This window comes from Ranitomeya variabilis, chromosome 2 (assembly GCF_051348905.1).
Source record: "Ranitomeya variabilis isolate aRanVar5 chromosome 2, aRanVar5.hap1, whole genome shotgun sequence".
Classification (NCBI taxonomy): Eukaryota; Metazoa; Chordata; class Amphibia; order Anura; family Dendrobatidae; genus Ranitomeya; species Ranitomeya variabilis.
The window spans coordinates 1,112,374,514-1,112,398,591 of record NC_135233.1 but is presented as its reverse complement, the minus strand read 5'-3'; the positions used below and the strand labels follow the sequence as shown (position 1 = coordinate 1,112,398,591).

The 24,078-nt window shown below is 48.3% G+C and overlaps 1 protein-coding gene across 1 annotated transcript in view; it reads right to left on the bottom strand.

Annotated features, from left to right (window-relative positions):
* Positions 1 to 24,078, bottom strand: part of LOC143808887 (uncharacterized) — a 121,554-nt gene that overhangs the window by 68,349 nt on the left and 29,127 nt on the right. The window contains exon 2 of the mRNA XM_077292061.1: positions 50 to 202. Within this exon, the coding sequence (XP_077148176.1) occupies positions 50 to 127 (78 nt within the window). The 5' untranslated portion in view covers positions 128 to 202. The remainder of the gene's footprint in view (positions 1 to 49; positions 203 to 24,078) is intronic.

Below are 24,078 nucleotides of genomic sequence, written 5' to 3'. Positions count from 1 at the left end.
AGTTTACCTCTCCGCTCAGCAGATAATAATAGAATATAGAAGAGTTTACCTCTCCGCTCAGCAGGGAGATGATCTCTAAGGTGAAGTCTATGATTCTTCTGGAAATGTTGTTCCCGTCTTCGTCCATGTCTGGTTCGTCTTTCTGGGATAAATCTTGGTGGTGTGAATGGATCTGGTTCTTCGGTGTCTTTATGACAGGAGGCTGTAAATCATACAAGGACATCGTCAGTCACATACAGATCTGACCTCATTGCACAGTGACATTTACAGATTATTAACCTCTTTTTGACATCTGACGTTATAATCTGTCCCTGTGCACTGAGCCTATTTGACCAGGGACGGATTATTACGTCATCGCGATTGCCTGAGCACACGGGTTGTGCGCAAGCAATCGCTGCCAGGTGACAGCTGACACGCGGTGCCAGGATCGGTAACGCACTGCTCCCAGCACTTTAATTCCATCGCTGCATTCCAGGTGTCAGCAGAAGGATGACAGCCCCATGCCTTCGGATCGGAGACCCCACGGCGGGACAGTTGGTCCCGATCGTTGCCATGGTGACCCAATGTCGTCATGACAACATCCGTGTCACCAGAGCTAGTAACGTTACTACATCATCAGCAACTTTATCTTTCAGTGCAGAGCTGACAGTTTGCACAGTACAGGTATGCTGCTGCATCCCCATGATATACAAGTGATCAGCCTGCAAAAAATGATAGTCCCATAGTGGGAGAAAGTAAAAGGTTAAAAAAGAAAAATATATATTTATATAAATAATTGTACAAATATTGAAAAAAAATAAAAATTAAAAGATTGTATCCATAAATAAATATTTGAATGAAAAAATTATTAACAATAAAAGTACACATATTTGCTATCGCCGCGTCCACATCGACCCGACCTATAAAACTGTCGCAATATTTATCTCCTTTAATGAAAACCATGAAAAATAAAAAACAAGGCAAAAAACACTTTATCATCATACCGCCGAACAAAAAGTTTAATAAAACGCGATAAAAAAGACGGATATAAATAAACATGGCACCCCTGAAAACATCATCTTGTCCTGCAAAAAACGAGCCCCCATACAGCTCCATCAGCAGAAAATAAAAAAGTTATAGCTCACAGAATAAAGCGATGCAAAAATCATTATTTTTTAGATGAAATAGTTTTAATTGTGTTAAAGCGCCAAAACATAAAAAAATCTAAATGAGAAATTGCTGTAATCGTCCTGACCCGAAGAATAAAGCTGCCTTATCACTTTTACTGAACACAGAACAGCATAACCCCTTCCCCCCACAAAAAAATCCTGAATTGCTGGTTTTTATACACTCTACCTCCCAAAAATCAGAATAGAAAGTCATAAAAAACAGTCGTGTGCCCGAAAATGTTACCAATAACAACGACAACTCTTCCCGCAAAAAACAAGCTCTCACATGACTGTCGGCCAAAATATGGAAACGTTATAGCTATCAAAATGTGGTGATGCAAAAACTAGTTTTCGCAATAACAAAAACATCTTTTAGTGTGTGACAGCTGCCAAACATAAATGCCCGATATAAATGTGGTAACGCTGTTATCGCACCGACCCAAAGAATAAAATAGTCTAATCACTTATACTGCATGAGGAAAGACGTAAAAAATAAATAAAACCAATTCTCACATGCTGTTCATTTTTCCATTCTGCCTCCCAAAGATCGAAGTAAGGCTCGGCGTACATTTATCCTGCGCTCTACGCTGAGCGCTTACACTTGGGTCTCCGTGTAAATCTCTGAAATACGTGATTCAGACAGAATCCCTGGCAGACGATTTCCTATAATGAGGCAGATGGAGGCACTGTGGACGCCAAAAGACCTGTGATTCGGCCGTGTCCGTCTTTTTAGGAATGCATAAAAGTGACGTCGGCTACAGTTTTGTGCAATTCTGAAAAGGACACACCGCTGAACAGAGTCCAGATGGAGTCCAGAGTAACTTTGCTGCCTCATGACAGTGAATGGATCCCTCAGGGGTTTCATCTCAGAGATTTAGATGGAAACCCCGATATAAGTGCTTAGTGTAGAGCACCGGATAACTGTGATCCCAAACGTTATGTAAAATGTTCCCAACAAAAGCTTCCATTCAATCCACAAAAAAAGCAAGTCCCCACTCAGGTCTGTCATCTGTTAACGGAAATATAGGGAGGCTTCCACGTTACTAAACCACATATATCGTCCACATGTTTGGCGTTTCTGTAGTGATGAGAGCCCGCCTAACTTACGGGTGCTTGTCTCCAGAAGTGCGGACTGGGCATAATGTACTGGTCACTACAACGTACTGGTCACTACAACGGCAGTCTGCAATTTTCACTCAGCAACATCCACTGCTGCTTGGTTCTGGAAAACACCCATGGAGTCAAAATCGTCACCACACCTGTAGATAAATTACCAAAATGGTATAATTTGCAAAATGGGGTCACTTGTGGAATTCTGCTCTTCTAGCACTTAGGGGCTCTGTATATGGAGTCCTCAAACTGTTCTAGGAAAATCTGTGTTCCAGGAGGCAAACAGCGCTCTGTTCCTCCCGGGTCTCTCCGTATAGCTAAGGCTACTTTCACACATCAGGTTTTTGACGTCAGGCACAATCCGGCGAATTTTGAAAAAAAACGGACCAATTTTTTTTCCGCCGGATCCGTTTTTTTCTTATAGAGTTGTATTAGCGCCGGATTGCACCTGATGGCCACACATTTCATCCGTTTTTTGCCAGATCTGTCAAAAATGATTTTTCAGTGGACGGAGAAAATGTACAGAGGAACGTTTTTTGTCAGGCGAAAAAACGCACAGCGACGGTTTAAGCGATAAACGGATGGAACGTGAGGTGACATGAGTGGATCAGGCTACCGAGTCCGGTATTTTTACACTAAGCATGCCCCGTAGCTCCAGTTTTCCGCTTTCCATTCATTCTCTCTCTCTCACTCCCCCCTCCCCGAAACAGGAAGTGCAAACTATGCCCAGTAAAGAAAAACGGATCCAGCAAAAAAAAAAACGGATCCAGCACATCAGTTTTTCACAATTTGCACCGGATCCATTTTTTTAAAAAATTAGCCGGATTATGCCTGAAGGAAAAATCTGATGTGTGAACGTAGCCTAAGTAGCACTGTACAGCCACATATGGGGTATTGCCACGTTCAGTAGAAATTGTGGGACACATTTTGGTGCTGTCACGATTTCTCTGCTCAGAGTGTCTGGGACTCAATGATGGACAGCTCTGTCATCCTGTCCTGTGCTGGGGCGTGCTGAGCTGCTGATGCTTTGATTGACAGGTCGGTTGACCTATCTGACTGGAAGGTGCAGAGATTTCCACAGGTGCTCCCTGTTCTTGGTAATTGCCCTGCTATTTAGGTGAGCTGTCTGGCCCAGATCACTGCCAGTCCAAAGCTTGTTCTCAGCCTGTTATCTCTGGTGTGTGATCGCCTATACTCTGTGATGTAAGTTCAGATCTTCTGCTGCTGACCTTTGGACCGTGTTCTGAGCACCCGTTTGTTATTGCCCATTTGCTTATGTGCTAGTTCTCTGGTATTCTGACCATGGTATGTGACCTGATTACGACTTCCTATTTTCCCTTGGTTTACTACTAACATCTGAGTTCACTGACTCATGGCCTATCCGTGAGTTGTGACTAGCATGACAGGTGCCATTTTTACCCACTTCTTGTGTGAAAATGTAAATTCTGGGGATAAAACTAAATTTTGGTGGTAAAAACGTAGTTATTTTTTCTTCATTGCCCAATGGTATAAAGTTCTGTGACACACCCGTGGTATCAATATAATCACTGCACCCCTAGATGAATTCATTGAGAGGTGTAGTGTGTAAAATGGGGTCACTTATGGGGGTTCTGTGGTTCTGGCACCTCAGGGGCTCTCCCATTGGGTCATAGCACCTGCAAACCATAACAGTAAAATCTGGCGCTCCTTCCCTTCTGAGCTTTGCACTGTGCCTGAGACATGTGGTGTTAATATGACCACTGCGCCCCTAGATGAATTCATTGAGAGGTGTAGTTTGTAAAATGAGCTCACTTATGGGGGTTCTGCTGTTCTGGCTCCCCAGGGGCTCTCCCAGTGCGACATGGCCCCCTCAAACCAGTGCAGCAAAATCTGAGCTCCAGTATGGCGCCTCTTCCCTTCTGAGCTTTGCACTGTGCCTCAAAAGTAGTATTCCCCCCACATACGGGGTATCAGCGTACTCGGGAGAAATTGCACAACAAATTTCTATGGTGCAATTTCTCCTGTTAACCCTACGAAAATGCAAAATTTGGTGGGACTAAACTTTTTTGTGCGGAAAATGTGATTTTTATTTTCTCAACTCAACCTTAGAATCTTCTGTGAAGCACCTGGATGTTCAAGGTGCTCACCACAAATCTAAATACATTCCTTGAGGGGTCTAGCTTCCAAAATGCGGTCACTTATTGGGGGTTTCCACACAACAGGGGCTCTCCAACCAGGACATGATGTTTGCCAATATTTCCAGGAAATTTTACATTCAAAAAGTTAAATGGCACTCCTTCCCTTCTGAGCCCTGCCGTGCGCCCAAACAGTAGTTTTCTCCCTCATATTGGGTATCCGCGTACTCAGGAGAAATTGCACAACAAATTGTATGGAGCAATTTCTCCTGTTACCCTTATGGAAATGCTAAATTTTGTGTGGATTTTTTTATTTTTATGGCTCAACGTTATAAACATCTGTGAAGCACTTGAGGGTTCACTGTGCTCACCACACACCTAGACCAGTTCCCTCAGGGGTCTAGTTTCCAAAATGGTGTCACTTGTGAGGGGTTTCCACTGTTTAGGCACATCAGGGGCTCTGCAAACGTGACATGGCGTCCGCCAATTGTTCCAGCAAATTTTACATTCAAAAAGTGAAATGGCGCTCCTTCCCTTCCGAGCCCTGCTGTGCGCCCTAACAGTAGTTTTCTCCCTCATATGGGGTATCAGTGTACTCAGGAGAAACACAACACATTTTGGGGTCCATTTTCTCCTGTTACCCCTTCAAAATAATCTGAAGTAAATTTTGGGGAAAAAAAGTTAATGTTTGTTTTCTTTGTTTTGTTTTTTTTTCCCCCACATTCCAAAAATTTCTGTGAAGCACCTGAAGGGTTAATAAACTTATTGAATGGTTTTAAGTACCTGGAGGGGTGTAATTTTTAAAATTGTCACTTTTTAGTATTTTCTGTCATACAGACCCCTCAAAGTGACTTAAAATGTGATGTGGTTCCAAAAAAAACAAAAATGATTTTGTTGTAAAAATTAGAAATCGCTGGTCAACTTTTAGCCCTTATAATTTCCTAACAAAACAAAATTGTTTCCAAAATTGCGCTGATGTAAAGTAGACATGTGGAAAATGTTATTTAGTAAGTATATTGTGACATCTCTCTGTGATTTCCAAGCATGAAAATTCTCAGTTGAAAAATTGCTAAATTTTTGCCAAATTTCTGTTATTTTCACAAATAAACGCAAGTCATACCGAAGAAATTTTACCACTAACATAAAGTACAATATGTCACGAGAAAACAATGTCAGAATCACCGGGATCCATTGAAGCGTTCCAGAGTTATAACCTCATAAAGGGACAGTGGTCAGAATTGTAAGGCTATGTGCACATGTTGAGGATTTTTCGCGTTTTTTAGGTCATTTCCATGGAAAAAACGTTAAAAAAAGCTTACATTAGGCATCCCAGCATTTGATTGCATTCTGCAATTTTGGTACACATGCTGCGTTTTTCCACGAAAAAAACGCATTGCAGGAAAAACACGCAGCATGTTCACGGCAACAACCCAACTGTGTGATTCAAGGAAGGAAATTATTGCATCCTTGGGGTACACTGCTTGTGTGTGACCTGTCCGTCCAGATGGCGGTGTATCCCCGTGTTTGGGAGGAACACGTATAGGACATTACAGTAGTGATGGCGGTGTATCCTCGTGTCTGGGAGGATTACGTATAGGACATTACAGTAGTGATGGCGGTGTATCCCCGTGTCTGGGAGGATCACGTATAGGACATTACAGTAGTGATGGCGGTGTATCCCCGTGTCTGGGAGGATTACGTATAGGACATTACAGTAGTGATGGCGGTGTATCCTCGTATCTGGGAGGATTACGTATAGGACATTACAGTAGTGATGGCGGTGTATCCCCGTGTTTGGGAGGACCACGTATAGGACATTACAGTAGTGATGGCGGTGTATCCCCGTGTCTGGGAGGATTACATATAGGACATTACAGTAGTGATGGCGGTGTATCCCCGTGTGTGGGAGGACCACGTATAGGACATTACAGTAGTGATGGCGGTGTATCCCCGTGTCTGGGAGGACCACATATAGGATATTACAATAGTGATGGCGGTGTATCCCCGTGTCTGGGAGGATTACGTATAGGACCTTACAGTAGTGATGGCGGTGTATCCCCGTGTCTGGGAGGATTACGTATAGGACATTACAGTAGTGATGGCGGTGTATCCCCGTGTCTGGGAGGATTACGTATAGGACATTACAGTAGTGATGGCGGTGTATCCTCGTGTCTGGGAGGATTACGTATAGGACATTACAGTAGTGATGGCGGTGTATCCCCGTGTCTGGGAGGACCACGTATAGGACATTACAGTAGTGATGGCGGTGTATCCCCGTGTCTGGGAGGATTACGTATAGGACATTACAGTAGTGATGGCGGTGTACCCCCGTGTCTGGGAGGATTACGTATAGGACATTACAGTAGTGATGGCGGTGTAACCTCGTGTCTGGGAGGATTACGTATAGGACATTACAGTAGTGATGGCGGTGTATCCCCGTGTCTGGGAGGATTACGTATAGGACATTACAGTAGTGATGGCGGTGTATCCCCGTGTCTGGGAGGATTATGTATAGGACATTACAGTAGTGATGGCGGTGTATCCTCGTGTCTGGGAGGATTACGTATAGGACATTACAGTAGTGATGGCGGTGTATCCCCGTGTCTGGGAGGATCACGTATAGGACATTACAGTAGTGATGGCGGTGTATCCCCGTGTCTGGGAGGATTATATATAGGACATTACAGTAGTGATGGCGGTGTATCCCCGTGTCTGGGAGGACCACGTATAGGACATTACAGTAGTGATGGCGGTGTATCCCCGTGTCTGGGAGGATTACGTATAGGACATTACAGTAGTGATGGCGGTGTATCCCCGTGTCTGGGAGGATCACGTATAGGACATTACAGTAGTGATGGCGGTGTATCCTCGTGTCTGGGAGGACCACGTATAGGACATTACAGTAGTGATGGAGGTGTATCCCCGTGTATGGGAGGATTACGTATAGGACATTACAGTAGTGATGGCGGTGTATCCCCGTGTCTGGGAGGATTACGTATAGGACATTACAGTAGTGATGGCGGTGTATCCCCGTGTCTGGGAGGATTACGTATAGGACATTACAGTAGTGATGGCGGTGTATCCTCGTGTCTGGGAGGATTACGTATAGGACATTACAGTAGTGATGGCGGTGTATCCCCGTGTCTGGGAGGATTATGTATAGGACATTACAGTAGTGATGGCGGTGTATCCCCGTGTCTGGGAGGATTACGTATAGGACATTACAGTAGTGATGGCGGTGTATCCTCGTGTCTGGGAGGATTACGTATAGGACATTACAGTAGTGATGGCGGTGTATCCCCGTGTCTGGGAGGACCACGTATAGGACATTACAGTAGTGATGGCGGTGTATCCCCGTGTCTGGGAGGACCACATATAGGACATTACAGTAGTGATGGCGGTGTATCCTCGTGTCTGGGAGGATTACGTATAGGACATTACAGTAGAGATGGCGGTGTATCCCCGTGTCTGGGAGGACCACGTATAGGACATTACAGTAGTGATGGCGGTGTATCCCCGTGTCTGGGAGGATCACGTATAGGACATTACAGTAGAGATGGCGGTGTATCCCCGTGTCTGGGAGGATTACGTATAGGACATTACAGTAGTGATGGCGGTGTATCCCCGTGTCTGGGAGGATTACGTATAGGACATTACAGTAGTGATGGCGGTGTATCCCCGTGTCTGGGAGGACCACGTATAGGACATTACAGTAGTGATGGCGGTGTATCCCCGTGTCTGGGAGGATTACGTATAGGACATTACAGTAGTGATGGCGGTGTATCCCCGTGTCTGGGAGGATTACGTATAGGACATTACAGTAGTGATGGCGGTGTATCCTCGTGTCTGGGAGGACCACGTATAGGACATTACAGTAGTGATGGCGGTGTATCCCCGTGTCTGGGAGGATTACGTATAGCACATTACAGTAGTGATGGCGGTGTATCCCCGTGTCTGGGAGGACCACGTATAGGACATTACAGTAGTGATGGCGGTGCATCCCCGTGTCTGGGAGGATTACGTATAGGACATTACAGTAGTGATGGCGGTGTATCCCCGTGTCTGGGAGGATTACGTATAGGACATTACAGTAGTGATGGCGGTGTATCCCCGTGTCTGGGAGGATTACGTATAGGACATTACAGTAGTGATGGCGGTGTATCCCCGTGTCTGGGAGGACCACGTATAGGACATTACAGTAGTGATGGCGGTGTATCCCCGTGTCTGGGAGGATTACGTATAGGACATTACAGTAGTGATGGCGGTGTATCCCCGTGTCTGGGAGGACCACGTATAGGACATTACAGTAGTGATGGCGGTGTATCCCCGTGTCTGGGAGGATCACGTATAGGACATTACAGTAGTGATGGCGGTGTATCCCCGTGTCTGGGAGGATTACGTATAGGACATTACAGTAGTGATGGCGGTGTATCCCCGTGTCTGGGAGAATCACGTATAGGACATTACAGTAGTGATGGCGGTGTATCCCCGTGTCTGGGAGGATTACGTATAGGACATTACAGTAGTGATGGCGGTGTATCCCCGTGTCTGGGAGGACCACGTATAGGACATTACAGTAGTGATGGCGGTGTATCCCCGTGTCTGGGAGGATTACGTATAGGACATTACAGTAGTGATGGCGGTGTATCCCCGTGTCTGGGAGGATTACGTATAGGACATTACAGTAGTGATGGCGGTGTATCCCCGTGTCTGGGAGGACCACGTATAGGACATTACAGTAGTGATGGCGGTGTATCCCCGTGTCTGGGAGGACCACGTATAGGACATTACAGTAGTGATGGCGGTGTATCCCCGTGTCTGGGAGGATTACGTATAGGACATTACAGTAGTGATGGCGGTGTATCCCCGTGTCTGGGAGGACCACGTATAGGACATTACAGTAGTGATGGCGGTGTATCCCCGTGTCTGGGAGGATTACGTATAGGACATTACAGTAGTGATGGCGGTGTATCCCCGTGTCTGGGAGAATCACGTATAGGACATTACAGTAGTGATGGCGGTGTATCCCCGTGTCTGGGAGGATTACGTATAGGACATTACAGTAGTGATGGCGGTGTATCCCCGTGTCTGGGAGGACCACGTATAGGACATTACAGTAGTGATGGCGGTGTATCCCCGTGTCTGGGAGGATTACGTATAGGACATTACAGTAGTGATGGCGGTGTATCCCCGTGTCTGGGAGGACCACGTATAGGACATTACAGTAGTGATGGCGGTGTATCCCCGTGTCTGGGAGGACCACGTATAGGACATTACAGTAGTGATGGCGGTGTATCCCCGTGTCTGGGAGGATTACGTATAGGACATTACAGTAGTGATGGCGGTGTATCCCCGTGTCTGGGAGGATTACGTATAGGACATTACAGTAGTGATGGCGGTGTATCCCCGTGTCTGGGAGGATTACGTATAGGACATTACAGTAGTGATGGCGGTGTATCCCCGTGTCTGGGAGGATTACGTATAGGACATTACAGTAGTGATGGCGGTGTATCCCCGTGTCTGGGAGGACCACGTATAGGACATTACAGTAGTGATGGCGGTGTATCCCTGTGTCTGGGAGGATTACGTATAGGACATTACAGTAGTGATGGCGGTGTATCCCCGTGTCTGGGAGGATTACGTATAAGACATTACAGTAGTGATGGCGGTGTATCCCCGTGTCTGGGAGGATCACGTATAGGACATTACAGTAGTGATGGCGGTGTATCCCTGTGTCTGGGAGGACCACGTATAGGACATTACAGTAGTGATGGCGGTGTATCCCCGTGTCTGGGAGGATTACGTATAGGATATTACAGTAGTGATGGCGGTGTATCCCAGTGTCTGGGAGGAGCACGTATAGGACATTACAGTAGTGATGGCGGTGTATCCCCGTGTCTGGGAGGACCACGTATAGGACATTACAGTAGTGATGGCGGTGTATCCTTGTGTCTGGGAGGACCACGTATAGGACATTACAGTAATGATGGCGGTGTATCCCCGTGTCTGGGAGTTTTACGTATAGGACATTACAGTAGAGATGGCGGTGTATCCCCGTGTCTGGGAGGACCACGTATAGGACATTACAGTAGTGATGGCGGTGTATCCCCGTGTCTGGGAGGATTACGTATAGGACAATACAATAGTGATGGCGGTGTATCCCCGTGTCTGGGAGGATTACGTATAGGACATTACAGTAGTGATGGCGGTGTATCCTCGTGTCTGGGAGGACCACGTATAGGACATTACAATAGTGATGGCGGTGTATCCCCGTGTCTGGGAGGATCACGTATAGGACATTACAGTAGTGATGGCGGTGTATCCCCGTGTCTGGGAAGACCACGTATAGGACATTACAGTAGTGATGGCGGTGTATCCCCGTGTCTGGGAGGACCACGTATAGGACATTACAGTAGTGATGGCGGTGTATCCTCGTGTCTGGGAGGATTACGTATAGGACATTACAGTAGTGATGGCTGTGTATCCTCGTGTCTGGGAGGATTACGTATAGGACATTACAGTAGTGATGGCGGTGTATCCCCGTGTCTGGGAGGATTACGTATAGGACATTACAGTAGTGATGGCGGTGTATCCCCGTGTCTGGGAGGATTACGTATAGGACATTACAGTAGTGATGGCGGTGTATCCCCGTGTCTGGGAGGACCACGTATAGGACATTACAGTAGTGATGACGGTGTATCCCCGTGTCTGGGAGGATTACGTATAGGACAGTACAGTAGTGATGGCGGTGTATCCCCGTGTCTGGGAGGACCACGTATAGGACATTACAGTAGTGATGGCGGTGTATCCCCGTGTCTGGGAGGATTACGTATAGGACAGTACAGTAGCGATGGCGGTGTATCCTCGTGTCTGGGAGGATTACGTATAGGACATTACAGTAGTGATGGCGGTGTATCCTCGTGTCTGGGAGGACCACGTATAGGACATTACAGTAGTGATGGCGGTGTATCCCCGTGTCTGGGAGGACCACGTATAGGACATTACAGTAGTGATGGCGGTGTATCCTCGTGTCTGGGAGAATCACGTATAGGACATTACAGTAGTGATGGAGGTGTATCCTCGTGTCTGGGAGGACCACGTATAGGACATTACAGTAGTGATGGAGGTGTATCCTTGTGTCTGGGAGGATTACGTATAGGACATTACAGTAGTGATGGCGGTGTATCCTCGTGTCTGGGAGGATTACGTATAGGACATTACAGTAGTGATGGCGGTGTATCCCCGTGTCTGGGAGGATTACGTATAGGACATTACAGTAGTGATGGCGGTGTATCCCCGTGTCTGGGAGGACCACGTATAGGACATTACAGTAGTGATGGCGGTGTATCCCCGTGTCTGGGAGGACCACGTATAGGACATTACAGTAGTGATGGCGGTGTATCCTTGTGTCTGGGAGGACCACGTATAGGACATTACAGTAATGATGGCGGTGTATCCCCGTGTCTGGGAGGATCACGTATAGGACATTACAGTAGAGATGGCGGTGTATCCCCGTGTCTGGGAGGATTACGTATAGGACATTACAGTAGTGATGGCGGTGTATCCCCGTGTCTGGGAGGACCACGTATAGGACATTACAGTAATGATGGCGGTGTATCCCCGTGTCTGGGAGTTTTACGTATAGGACATTACAGTAGTGATGGCGGTGTATCCTCGTGTCTGGGAGGATTACGTATAGGACATTACAGTAGAGATGGCGGTGTATCCCCGTGTCTGGGAGGATTACGTATAGGACATTACAGTAGTGATGGCGGTGTATCCTCGTGTCTGGGAGGATTACGTATAGGACATTACAGTAGTGATGGCGGTGTATTTCCGTGTCTGGGAGGACCACGTATAGGACATTACAGTAGTGATGGCGGTGTATCCTCGTGTCTGGGAGAATCACGTATAGGACATTACAGTAGTGATGGAGGTGTATCCTCGTGTCTGGGAGGACCACGTATAGGACATTACAGTAGTGATGGAGGTGTATCCTTGTGTCTGGGAGGATTACGTATAGGACATTACAGTAGTGATGGCGGTGTATCCTCGTGTCTGGGAGGATTACGTATAGGACATTACAGTAGTGATGGCGGTGTATCCCCGTGTCTGGGAGGATTACGTATAGGACAATACAATAGTGATGGCGGTGTATCCCCGTGTCTGGGAGGATTACGTATAGGACATTACAGTAGTGATGGCGGTGTATCCTCGTGTCTGGGAGGACCACGTATAGGACATTACAATAGTGATGGCGGTGTATCCCCGTGTCTGGGAGGATCACGTATAGGACATTACAGTAGTGATGGCGGTATATCCCCGTGTCTGGGAGGATTACGTATAGGACATTACAGTAGTGATGGCGGTGTATCCCCGTGTCTGGGAGGATTACGTATAGGACACAGTAGTGATGGCGGTGTATCCGCGTGTCTGGGAGGATTACATATAGGACATTACAGTAGTGATGGCGGTGTATCCCCGTGTCTGGGAGGATCACGTATAGGACATTACAGTAGTGATGGCGGTGTATCCCCGTGTCTGGGAGGATTACGTATAGGACATTACAGTAGTGATGGCGGTGTATCCCCGTGTCTGGGAGGACCACGTATAGGACATTACAGTAGAGATGGCGGTGTATCCCCGTGTCTGGGAGGACCACGTATAGGACATTACAGTAGTGATGGCGGTGTATCCCCGTGTCTGGGAAGATTACGTATAGGATATTACAATAGTGATGGCGGTGTATCCCCGTGTCTGGGAGGATTACGTATAGGACATTACAGTAGTGATGGCGGTGTATCCTCGTGTCTGGGAGGACCACGTATAGGACATTACAGTAGTGATGGCGGTGTATGCCCGTGTCTGGGAGGATTACGTATAGGACATTACAGTAGTGATGGCGGTGTATCCCCGTGTCTGGGAGGATCACGTATAGGACATTACAGTAGTGATGGCGGTGTATCCCCGTGTCTGGGAAGACCACGTATAGGACATTACAGTAGTGATGGCGGTGTATCCCCGTGTCTGGGAGGACCACGTATAGGACATTACAGTAGTGATGGCGGTGTATCCTCGTGTCTGGGAGGATTACGTATAGGACATTACAGTAGTGATGGCTGTGTATCCTCGTGTCTGGGAGGATTACGTATAGGACATTACAGTAGTGATGGCGGTGTATCCTCGTGTCTGGGAGGAACACGTATAGGACATTACAGTAGTGATGGCGGTGTATCCTCGTGTCTGGGAGGATTACGTATAGGACATTACAGTAGTGATGGCGGTGTATCCCCGTGTCTGGGAGGATCACGTATAGGACATTACAGTAGTGATGGCGGTGTATCCTCGTGTCTGGGAGGACCACGTATAGGACATTACAGTAGTGATGGCGGTGTATCCCCGTGTCTGGGAGGACCACGTATAGGACATTACAGTAGTGATGGCCGTGTATCCTCGTGTCTGGGAGGATCACGTATAGGACATTACAGTAGTGATGGCGGTGTATCCCCGTGTCTGGGAGGACCACGTATAGGACATTACAGTAGTGATGGCGGTGTATCCCCGTGTCTGGGAGGACCACGTATAGGACATTACAGTAGTGATGGCGGTGTATCCCCGTGTCTGGGAGGATTACGTATAGGACATTACAGTAGTGATGGCGGTGTATCCCCGTGTCTGGGAGGATTACGTATAGGACATTACAGTAGTGATGGCGGTGTATCCCCGTGTCTGGGAGGACCACATATAGGACATTACAGTAGTGATGGCGGTGTATCCCCGTGTCTGGGAGGATTACGTATAGGACATTACAGTAGTGATGGCGGTGTATCCTCGTGTCTGGGAGGATTACGTATAGGACATTACAGTAGTGATGGCGGTGTATTTCCGTGTCTGGGAGGACCACGTATAGGACATTACAGTAGTGATGGCGGTGTATCCTCGTGTCTGGGAGAATCACGTATAGGACATTACAGTAGTGATGGCGGTGTATCCCCGTGTCTGGGAGGATTACGTATAGGACATTACAGTAGTGATGGCGGTGTATCCTCGTGTCTGGGAGGATTACGTATAGGACATTACAGTAGTGATGGCGGTGTATTTCCGTGTCTGGGAGGACCACGTATAGGACATTACAGTAGTGATGGCGGTGTATCCTCGTGTCTGGGAGAATCACGTATAGGACATTACAGTAGTGATGGAGGTGTATCCTCGTGTCTGGGAGGATTACGTATAGGACATTACAGTAGTGATGGCGGTGTATCCCCGTGTCTGGGAGGATTACGTATAGGACATTACAGTAGTGATGGCGGTGTATCCCCGTGTCTGGGAAGACCACGTATAGGACATTACAGTAGTGATGGCGGTGTATCCCCGTGTCTGGGAGGACCACGTATAGGACATTACAGTAGTGATGGCGGTGTATCCTCGTGTCTGGGAGGATTACGTATAGGACATTACAGTAGTGATGGCTGTGTATCCTCGTGTCTGGGAGGATTACGTATAGGACATTACAGTAGTGATGGCGGTGTATCCCCGTGTCTGGGAGGATTACGTATAGGACATTACAGTAGTGATGGCGGTGTATCCCCGTGTCTGGGAGGATTACGTATAGGACATTACAGTAGTGATGGCGGTGTATCCCCGTGTCTGGGAGGACCACGTATAGGACATTACAGTAGTGATGGCGGTGTATCCCCGTGTCTGGGAGGATTATGTATAGGACATTACAGTAGTGATGGCGGTGTATCCCTGTGTCTGGGAGGATTACGTATAGGACAATACAGTAATGATGGCGGTGTATCCTCATGTCTGGGAGGATTACGTATAGGACATTACAGTAGTGATGACGGTGTATCCCCGTGTCTGGGAGGATTACGTATAGGACAGTACAGTAGTGATGGCGGTGTATCCCCGTGTCTGGGAGGACCACGTATAGGACATTACAGTAGTGATGGCGGTGTATCCCCGTGTCTGGGAGGATTACGTATAGGACAGTACAGTAGCGATGGCGGTGTATCCTCGTGTCTGGGAGGATTACGTATAGGACATTACAGTAGTGATGGCGGTGTATCCTCGTGTCTGGGAGGACCACGTATAGGACATTACAGTAGTGATGGCGGTGTATCCCCGTGTCTGGGAGGACCACGTATAGGACATTACAGTAGTGATGGCGGTGTATCCTCGTGTCTGGGAGAATCACGTATAGGACATTACAGTAGTGATGGAGGTGTATCCTCGTGTCTGGGAGGACCACGTATAGGACATTACAGTAGTGATGGAGGTGTATCCTTGTGTCTGGGAGGATTACGTATAGGACATTACAGTAGTGATGGCGGTGTATCCTCGTGTCTGGGAGGATTACGTATAGGACATTACAGTAGTGATGGCGGTGTATCCCCGTGTCTGGGAGGATTACGTATAGGACATTACAGTAGTGATGGCGGTGTATCCCCGTGTCTGGGAGGACCACGTATAGGACATTACAGTAGTGATGGCGGTGTATCCCCGTGTCTGGGAGGACCACGTATAGGACATTACAGTAGTGATGGCGGTGTATCCTTGTGTCTGGGAGGACCACGTATAGGACATTACAGTAATGATGGCGGTGTATCCCCGTGTCTGGGAGTTTTACGTATAGGACATTACAGTAGAGATGGCGGTGTATCCCCGTGTCTGGGAGGATTACGTATAGGACATTACAGTAGTGATGGCGGTGTATCCCCGTGTCTGGGAGGACCACGTATAGGACATTACAGTAATGATGGCGGTGTATCCCCGTGTCTGGGAGTTTTACGTATAGGACATTACAGTAGAGATGGCGGTGTATCCCCGTGTCTGGGAGGATTACGTATAGGACATTACAGTAGTGATGGCGGTGTATCCTCGTGTCTGGGAGGATTACGTATAGGACATTACAGTAGTGATGGCGGTGTATTTCCGTGTCTGGGAGGACCACGTATAGGACATTACAGTAGTGATGGCGGTGTATCCTCGTGTCTGGGAGAATCACGTATAGGACATTACAGTAGTGATGGAGGTGTATCCTCGTGTCTGGGAGGACCACGTATAGGACATTACAGTAGTGATGGAGGTGTATCCTTGTGTCTGGGAGGATTACGTATAGGACATTACAGTAGTGATGGCGGTGTATCCTCGTGTCTGGGAGGATTACGTATAGGACATTACAGTAGTGATGGCGGTGTATCCCCGTGTCTGGGAGGATTACGTATAGGACAATACAATAGTGATGGCGGTGTATCCCCGTGTCTGGGAGGATTACGTATAGGACATTACAGTAGTGATGGCGGTGTATCCTCGTGTCTGGGAGGACCACGTATAGGACATTACAATAGTGATGGCGGTGTATCCCCGTGTCTGGGAGGATCACGTATAGGACATTACAGTAGTGATGGCGGTATATCCCCGTGTCTGGGAGGATTACGTATAGGACATTACAGTAGTGATGGCGGTGTATCCCCGTGTCTGGGAGGATTACGTATAGGACACAGTAGTGATGGCGGTGTATCCGCGTGTCTGGGAGGATTACATATAGGACATTACAGTAGTGATGGCGGTGTATCCCCGTGTCTGGGAGGATCACGTATAGGACATTACAGTAGTGATGGCGGTGTATCCCCGTGTCTGGGAGGATTACGTATAGGACATTACAGTAGTGATGGCGGTGTATCCCCGTGTCTGGGAGGACCACGTATAGGACATTACAGTAGAGATGGCGGTGTATCCCCGTGTCTGGGAGGACCACGTATAGGACATTACAGTAGTGATGGCGGTGTATCCCCGTGTCTGGGAAGATTACGTATAGGATATTACAATAGTGATGGCGGTGTATCCCCGTGTCTGGGAGGATTACGTATAGGACATTACAGTAGTGATGGCGGTGTATCCTCGTGTCTGGGAGGACCACGTATAGGACATTACAGTAGTGATGGCGGTGTATGCCCGTGTCTGGGAGGATTACGTATAGGACATTACAGTAGTGATGGCGGTGTATCCCCGTGTCTGGGAGGATCACGTATAGGACATTACAGTAGTGATGGCGGTGTATCCCCGTGTCTGGGAAGACCACGTATAGGACATTACAGTAGTGATGGCGGTGTATCCCCGTGTCTGGGAGGACCACGTATAGGACATTACAGTAGTGATGGCGGTGTATCCTCGTGTCTGGGAGGATTACGTATAGGACATTACAGTAGTGATGGCTGTGTATCCTCGTGTCTGGGAGGATTACGTATAGGACATTACAGTAGTGATGGCGGTGTATCCTCGTGTCTGGGAGGAACACGTATAGGACATTACAGTAGTGATGGCGGTGTATCCTCGTGTCTGGGAGGATTACGTATAGGACATTACAGTAGTGATGGCGGTGTATCCCCGTGTCTGGGAGGATCACGTATAGGACATTACAGTAGTGATGGCGGTGTATCCTCGTGTCTGGGAGGACCACGTATAGGACATTACAGTAGTGATGGCGGTGTATCCCCGTGTCTGGGAGGACCACGTATAGGACATTACAGTAGTGATGGCCGTGTATCCTCGTGTCTGGGAGGATCACGTATAGGACATTACAGTAGTGATGGCGGTGTATCCCCGTGTCTGGGAGGACCACGTATAGGACATTACAGTAGTGATGGCGGTGTATCCCCGTGTCTGGGAGGACCACGTATAGGACATTACAGTAGTGATGGCGGTGTATCCCCGTGTCTGGGAGGATTACGTATAGGACATTACAGTAGTGATGGCGGTGTATCCCCGTGTCTGGGAGGATTACGTATAGGACATTACAGTAGTGATGGCGGTGTATCCCCGTGTCTGGGAGGACCACATATAGGACATTACAGTAGTGATGGCGGTGTATCCCCGTGTCTGGGAGGATTACGTATAGGACATTACAGTAGTGATGGCGGTGTATCCTCGTGTCTGGGAGGATTACGTATAGGACATTACAGTAGTGATGGCGGTGTATTTCCGTGTCTGGGAGGACCACGTATAGGACATTACAGTAGTGATGGCGGTGTATCCTCGTGTCTGGGAGAATCACGTATAGGACATTACAGTAGTGATGGCGGTGTATCCCCGTGTCTGGGAGGATTACGTATAGGACATTACAGTAGTGATGGCGGTGTATCCTCGTGTCTGGGAGGATTACGTATAGGACATTACAGTAGTGATGGCGGTGTATTTCCGTGTCTGGGAGGACCACGTATAGGACATTACAGTAGTGATGGCGGTGTATCCTCGTGTCTGGGAGAATCACGTATAGGACATTACAGTAGTGATGGCGGTGTATCCTCGTGTCTGGGAGGACCACGTATAGGACATTACAGTAGTGATGGAGGTGTATCCTTGTGTCTGGGAGGATTACGTATAGGACATTACAGTAGTGATGGCGGTGTATCCTCGTGTCTGGGAGGATTACGTATAGGACATTACAGTAGTGATGGCGGTGTATCCCCGTGTCTGGGAGGATTACGTATAGGACATTACAGTAGTGATGGCGGTGTATCTTCGTGTCTGGGAGGATCACGTATAGGACATTACAGTAGTGATGGCGGTGTATCCCCGTGTCTGGGAGGATTACGTATAGGACATTACAGTAGTGATGGCGGTGTATCCCCGTGTCTGGGAGGATTACGTATAGGACATTACAGTAGTGATGGCGGTGTATCCTCGTGTCTGGGAGGATTACGTATAGGACATTACAGTAGTGATGGCGGTGTATCCCCGTGTCTGGGAGGATTACGTATAGGATATTACAGTAGTGATGGCGGTGTACCCCCGTGTCTGGGAGGACCACGTATAGGACATTACAGTAGTGATGGAGGTGTATCCCCGTGTCTGGGAGGACCACGTATAGGACATTACAGTAGTGATGGCGGTGTATCCTCGTGTCTGGGAGGATCACGTATAGGACATTACAGTAGTGATGGCGGTGTATCCCCGTGTCTGGGAGGATCACGTATAGGACATTACAGTAGTGATGGCGGTGTATCCCTGTGTCTGGGAGGATTACGTATAGGACATTACAGTAGTGATGGCGGTGTATCCTCGTGTCTGGGAGGATCACGTATAGGACATTACAGTAGTGATGGCGGTGTAACCCCGTGTCTGGGAGGATTACGTATAGGACATTACAGTAGTGATGGCGGTGTATCCCCGTGTCTGGGAGGACCACGTATAGGACATTACAGTAGTGATGGCGGTGTATCCTTGTGTCTGGGAGGATCACGTATAGGACATTACAGTAGTGATGGCGGTGTATCCCAGTGTCTGGGAGGAGCATGTATAGGACATTACAGTAGTGATGGCGGTGTATCCCTGTGTCTGGGAGGATTACGTATAGGACATTACAGTAGTGATGGCGGTGTATCCCCGTGTCTGGGAGGATGACGTATAGGACATTACAGTAGTGATGGCGGTGTATCCCCGTGTCTGGGAGGACCACGTATAGGACATTACAGTAGTGATGGCGGTGTATCCCTGTGTCTGGGAGGATTACGTATAGGACATTACAGTAGTGATGGCGGTGTATCCTCGTGTCTGGGAGGATTACGTATAGGACATTACAGTAGTGATGTCGGTGTATCCCCGTGTCTGGGAGGATTACGTATAGGACATTACAGTAGTGATGGCGGTGTATCCCCGTGTCTGGGAGGATTACGTATAGGACATTACAGTAGTGATGGCGGTGTATCCCCGTGTCTGGGAGGATTACGTATAGGACATTACAGTAGTGATGGCGGTGTATCCTCGTGTCTGGGAGGATTACGTATAGGACATTACAGTACTGATGGCTGTGTATCCTCGTGTCTGGGAGGACCACGTATAGGACATTACAGTAGTGATGACGGTGTATCCCCGTGTCTGGGAGGATCACGTATAGGACATTACAGTAGTGATGGCGGTGTATCCCCGTGTCTGGGAGGATTACGTATAGGACATTACAGTAGTGATGGCGGTGTATCCCCGTGTCTGGGAGGATTACGTATAGGACATTACAGTAGTGATGGCGGTGTATCCCCGTGTCTGGGAGGATTACGTATAGGACATTACAGTAGTGATGGAGGTGTATCCTCGTGTCTGGGAGGATGACGTATAGGACATTACAGTAGTGATGGCGGTGTATCCCCGTGTCTGGGAGGACCACGTATAGGACATTACAGTAGTGATGGCGGTGTATCCCTGTGTCTGGGAGGATTACGTATAGGACATTACAGTAGTGATGGCGGTGTATCCTCGTGTCTGGGAGGATTACGTATAGGACATTACAGTAGTGATGTCGGTGTATCCCCGTGTCTGGGAGGATTACGTATAGGACATTACAGTAGTGATGGCGGTGTATCCCCGTGTCTGGGAGGATTACGTATAGGACATTACAGTAGTGATGGCGGTGTATCCCCGTGTCTGGGAGGATTACGTATAGGACATTACAGTAGTGATGGCGGTGTATCCTCGTGTCTGGGAGGATTACGTATAGGACATTACAGTACTGATGGCTGTGTATCCTCGTGTCTGGGAGGACCACGTATAGGACATTACAGTAGTGATGACGGTGTATCCCCGTGTCTGGGAGGATCACGTATAGGACATTACAGTAGTGATGGCGGTGTATCCCCGTGTCTGGGAGGATTACGTATAGGACATTACAGTAGTGATGGCGGTGTATCCCCGTGTCTGGGAGGATTACGTATAGGACATTACAGTAGTGATGGCGGTGTATCCCCGTGTCTAGGAGGACCACGTATAGGACATTACAGTAGTGATGGCGGTGTATCCCCGTGTCTGGGAGGACCACGTATAGGACATTACAGTAGTGATGGCGGTGTATCTCCGTGTCTGGGAGGATCACGTATAGGACATTACAGTAGTGATGGCGGTGTATCCCCGTGTCTGGGAGGACCACGTATAGGACATTACAGTAGTGATGGCGGTGTATCCCTGTGTCTGGGAGGACCACGTATAGGACATTACAGTAGTGATGGCGGTGTATCCTCGTGTCTGGGAGGATTACGTATAGGACATTACAGTAGTGATGGCGGTGTATCCCCTTGTCTGGGAGGATTACGTATAGGACATTACAGTAGTGATGGCTGTGTATCCCCGTGTCTGGGAGGATTACGTATAGGACATTACAGTAGTGATGGCGGTGTATCCCCGTGTCTGGGAGGATTACGTATAGGACATTACAGTAGTGATGGCGGTGTATCCCCTTGTCTGGGAGGATTACGTATAGGACAGTACAGTAGTGATGGCGGTGTATCCCCGTGTCTGGGAGGATTACGTATAGGACATTACAGTAGTGATGGCGGTGTATCCCCGTGTCTGGGAGGATTACGTATAGGACATTACAGTAGTGATGGCGGTGTATCCCCGTGTCTGGGAGGATCACGTATAGGACATTACAGTAGTGATGGCGGTGTATCCCCGTGTCTGGGAGGATTACGTATAGGACATTACAGTAGTGATGGCGGTGTATCCCCGTGTCTGGGAGGATTACGTATAGGACATTACAGTAGTGATGGCGGTGTATCCCCGTGTCTGGGAGGATTATGTATAGGACATTACAGTAGTGATGGCCGTGTATCCCCGTGTCTGGGAGGATTACGTATAGGACATTACAGTAGTGATGGCGGTGTATCCTCGTGTCTGGGAGGATTACGTATAGGACATTACAGTAGTGATGGCGGTGTATCCCCGTGTCTGGGAGGATTACGTATAGGACATTACAGTAGTGATGGCGGTGTATCCCCGTGTCTGGGAGGATCACGTATAGGACATTACAGTAGTGATGGCGGTGTATCCTCGTGTCTGGGAGGATTACGTATAGGACACTACAGTAGTGATGGCGGTGTATCCCCGTGTCTGGGAGGACCACGTATAGGACATTACAGTAGTGATGGCGGTGTATCCCTGTGTCTGGGAGGACCACGTATAGGACAGTACAGTAGTGATGGCGGTGTATCCCCGTGTCTGGGAGGATCACGTATAGGACATTACAGTAGTGATGGCGGTGTATCCCTGTGTCTGGGAGGATTACGTATAGGACATTACAGTAGTGATGGCGGTGTATCCCCGTGTCTGGGAGGATTACGTATAGGACATTACAGTAGTGATGGCGGTGTATCCCTGTGTCTGGGAGGACCACGTATAGGACAGTACAGTAGTGATGGCGGTGTATCCCCGTGTCTGGGAGGATCACGTATAGGACATTACAGTAGTGATGGCGGTGTATCCCCGTGTCTGGGAGGATTACGTATAGGACATTACAGTAGTGATGGCTGTGTATCCCCGTGTCTGGGAGGATCACGTATAGGACATTACAGTAGTGATGGCGGTGTATCCCCGTGTCTGGGAGGACCAAGTATAGGACATTACAGTAGTGATGGCGGTGTATCCCCGTGTATGGGAGGATTACGTATAGGACATTACAGGAGTGATGGCGGTGTATCCCCGTGTCTGGGAGGACCACGTATAGGACATTACAGTAGTGATGGCGGTGTATCCCCGTGTCTGGGAGGATTACGTATAGGACATTACAGTAGTGATGGCGGTGTATCCCCGTGTCTGGGAGGACCACGTATAGGACATTACAGTAGTGATGGCGGTGTATCCTCGTGTCTGGGAGGATTACGTATAGGACATTACAGTAGTGATGGCGGTGTATCCCCGTGTCTGGGAGGATCACGTATAGGACATTACAGTAGTGATGGCGGTGTATCCCCGTGTCTGGGAGGATTACGTATAGGACATTACAGTAGTGATGGCGGTGTATCCTCGTGTCTGGGAGGATTACGTATAGGACATTACCGTAGTGATGGCGGTGTATCCCCGTGTCTGGGAGGATTACGTATAGGACATTACAGTAGTGATGGCGGTGTATCCTCGTGTCTGGGAGGATCACGTATAGGACATTACAGTAGTGATGGCGGTGTATCCCCGTGTCTGGGAGGATTACGTATAGGACATTACAGTAGTGATGGCGGTGTATCCCCGTGTCTGGGAGGATTACGTATAGGACATTACAGTAGTGATGGCGGTGTATCCCCGTGTCTGGGAGGATTACGTATAGGACATTACAGTAGTGATGGCGGTGTATCTTCGTGTCTGGGAGGACCACGTATAGGACATTACAGTAGTGATGGCGGTGTATCCCCGTGTCTGGGAGGATTACGTATAGGATATTACAGTAGTGATGGCGGTGTATCCCCGTGTCTGGGAGGATTACGTATAGAACAATACAGTAGTGATGGCGGTGTATCCTCGTGTCTGGGAGGATTACGTATAGGACATTACAGTAGTGATGGCGGTGTATCCCCGTGTCTGGGAGGATTACGTATAGGACATTACAGTAGTGATGGCGGTGTATCCTCGTGTCTGGGAGGATTACGTATAGGACATTACAGTAGTGATGGCGGTGTATCCCCGTGTCTGGGAGGATTACGTATAGGACATTATAGTAGTGATGGCGGTGTATCCTCGTGTCTGGGAGGATTACGTATAGGACATTACAGTAGTGATGGCGGTGTATCCCCGTGTCTGGGAGGATTACGAATAGAACAATACAGTAGTGATGGCGGTGTATCCCCGTGTCTGGGAGGACCACGTATAGGACATTACAGTAGTGATGGCGGTGTATCCTCGTGTCTGGGAGGACCACGTATAGGACATTACAGTAGTGATGGCAGTGT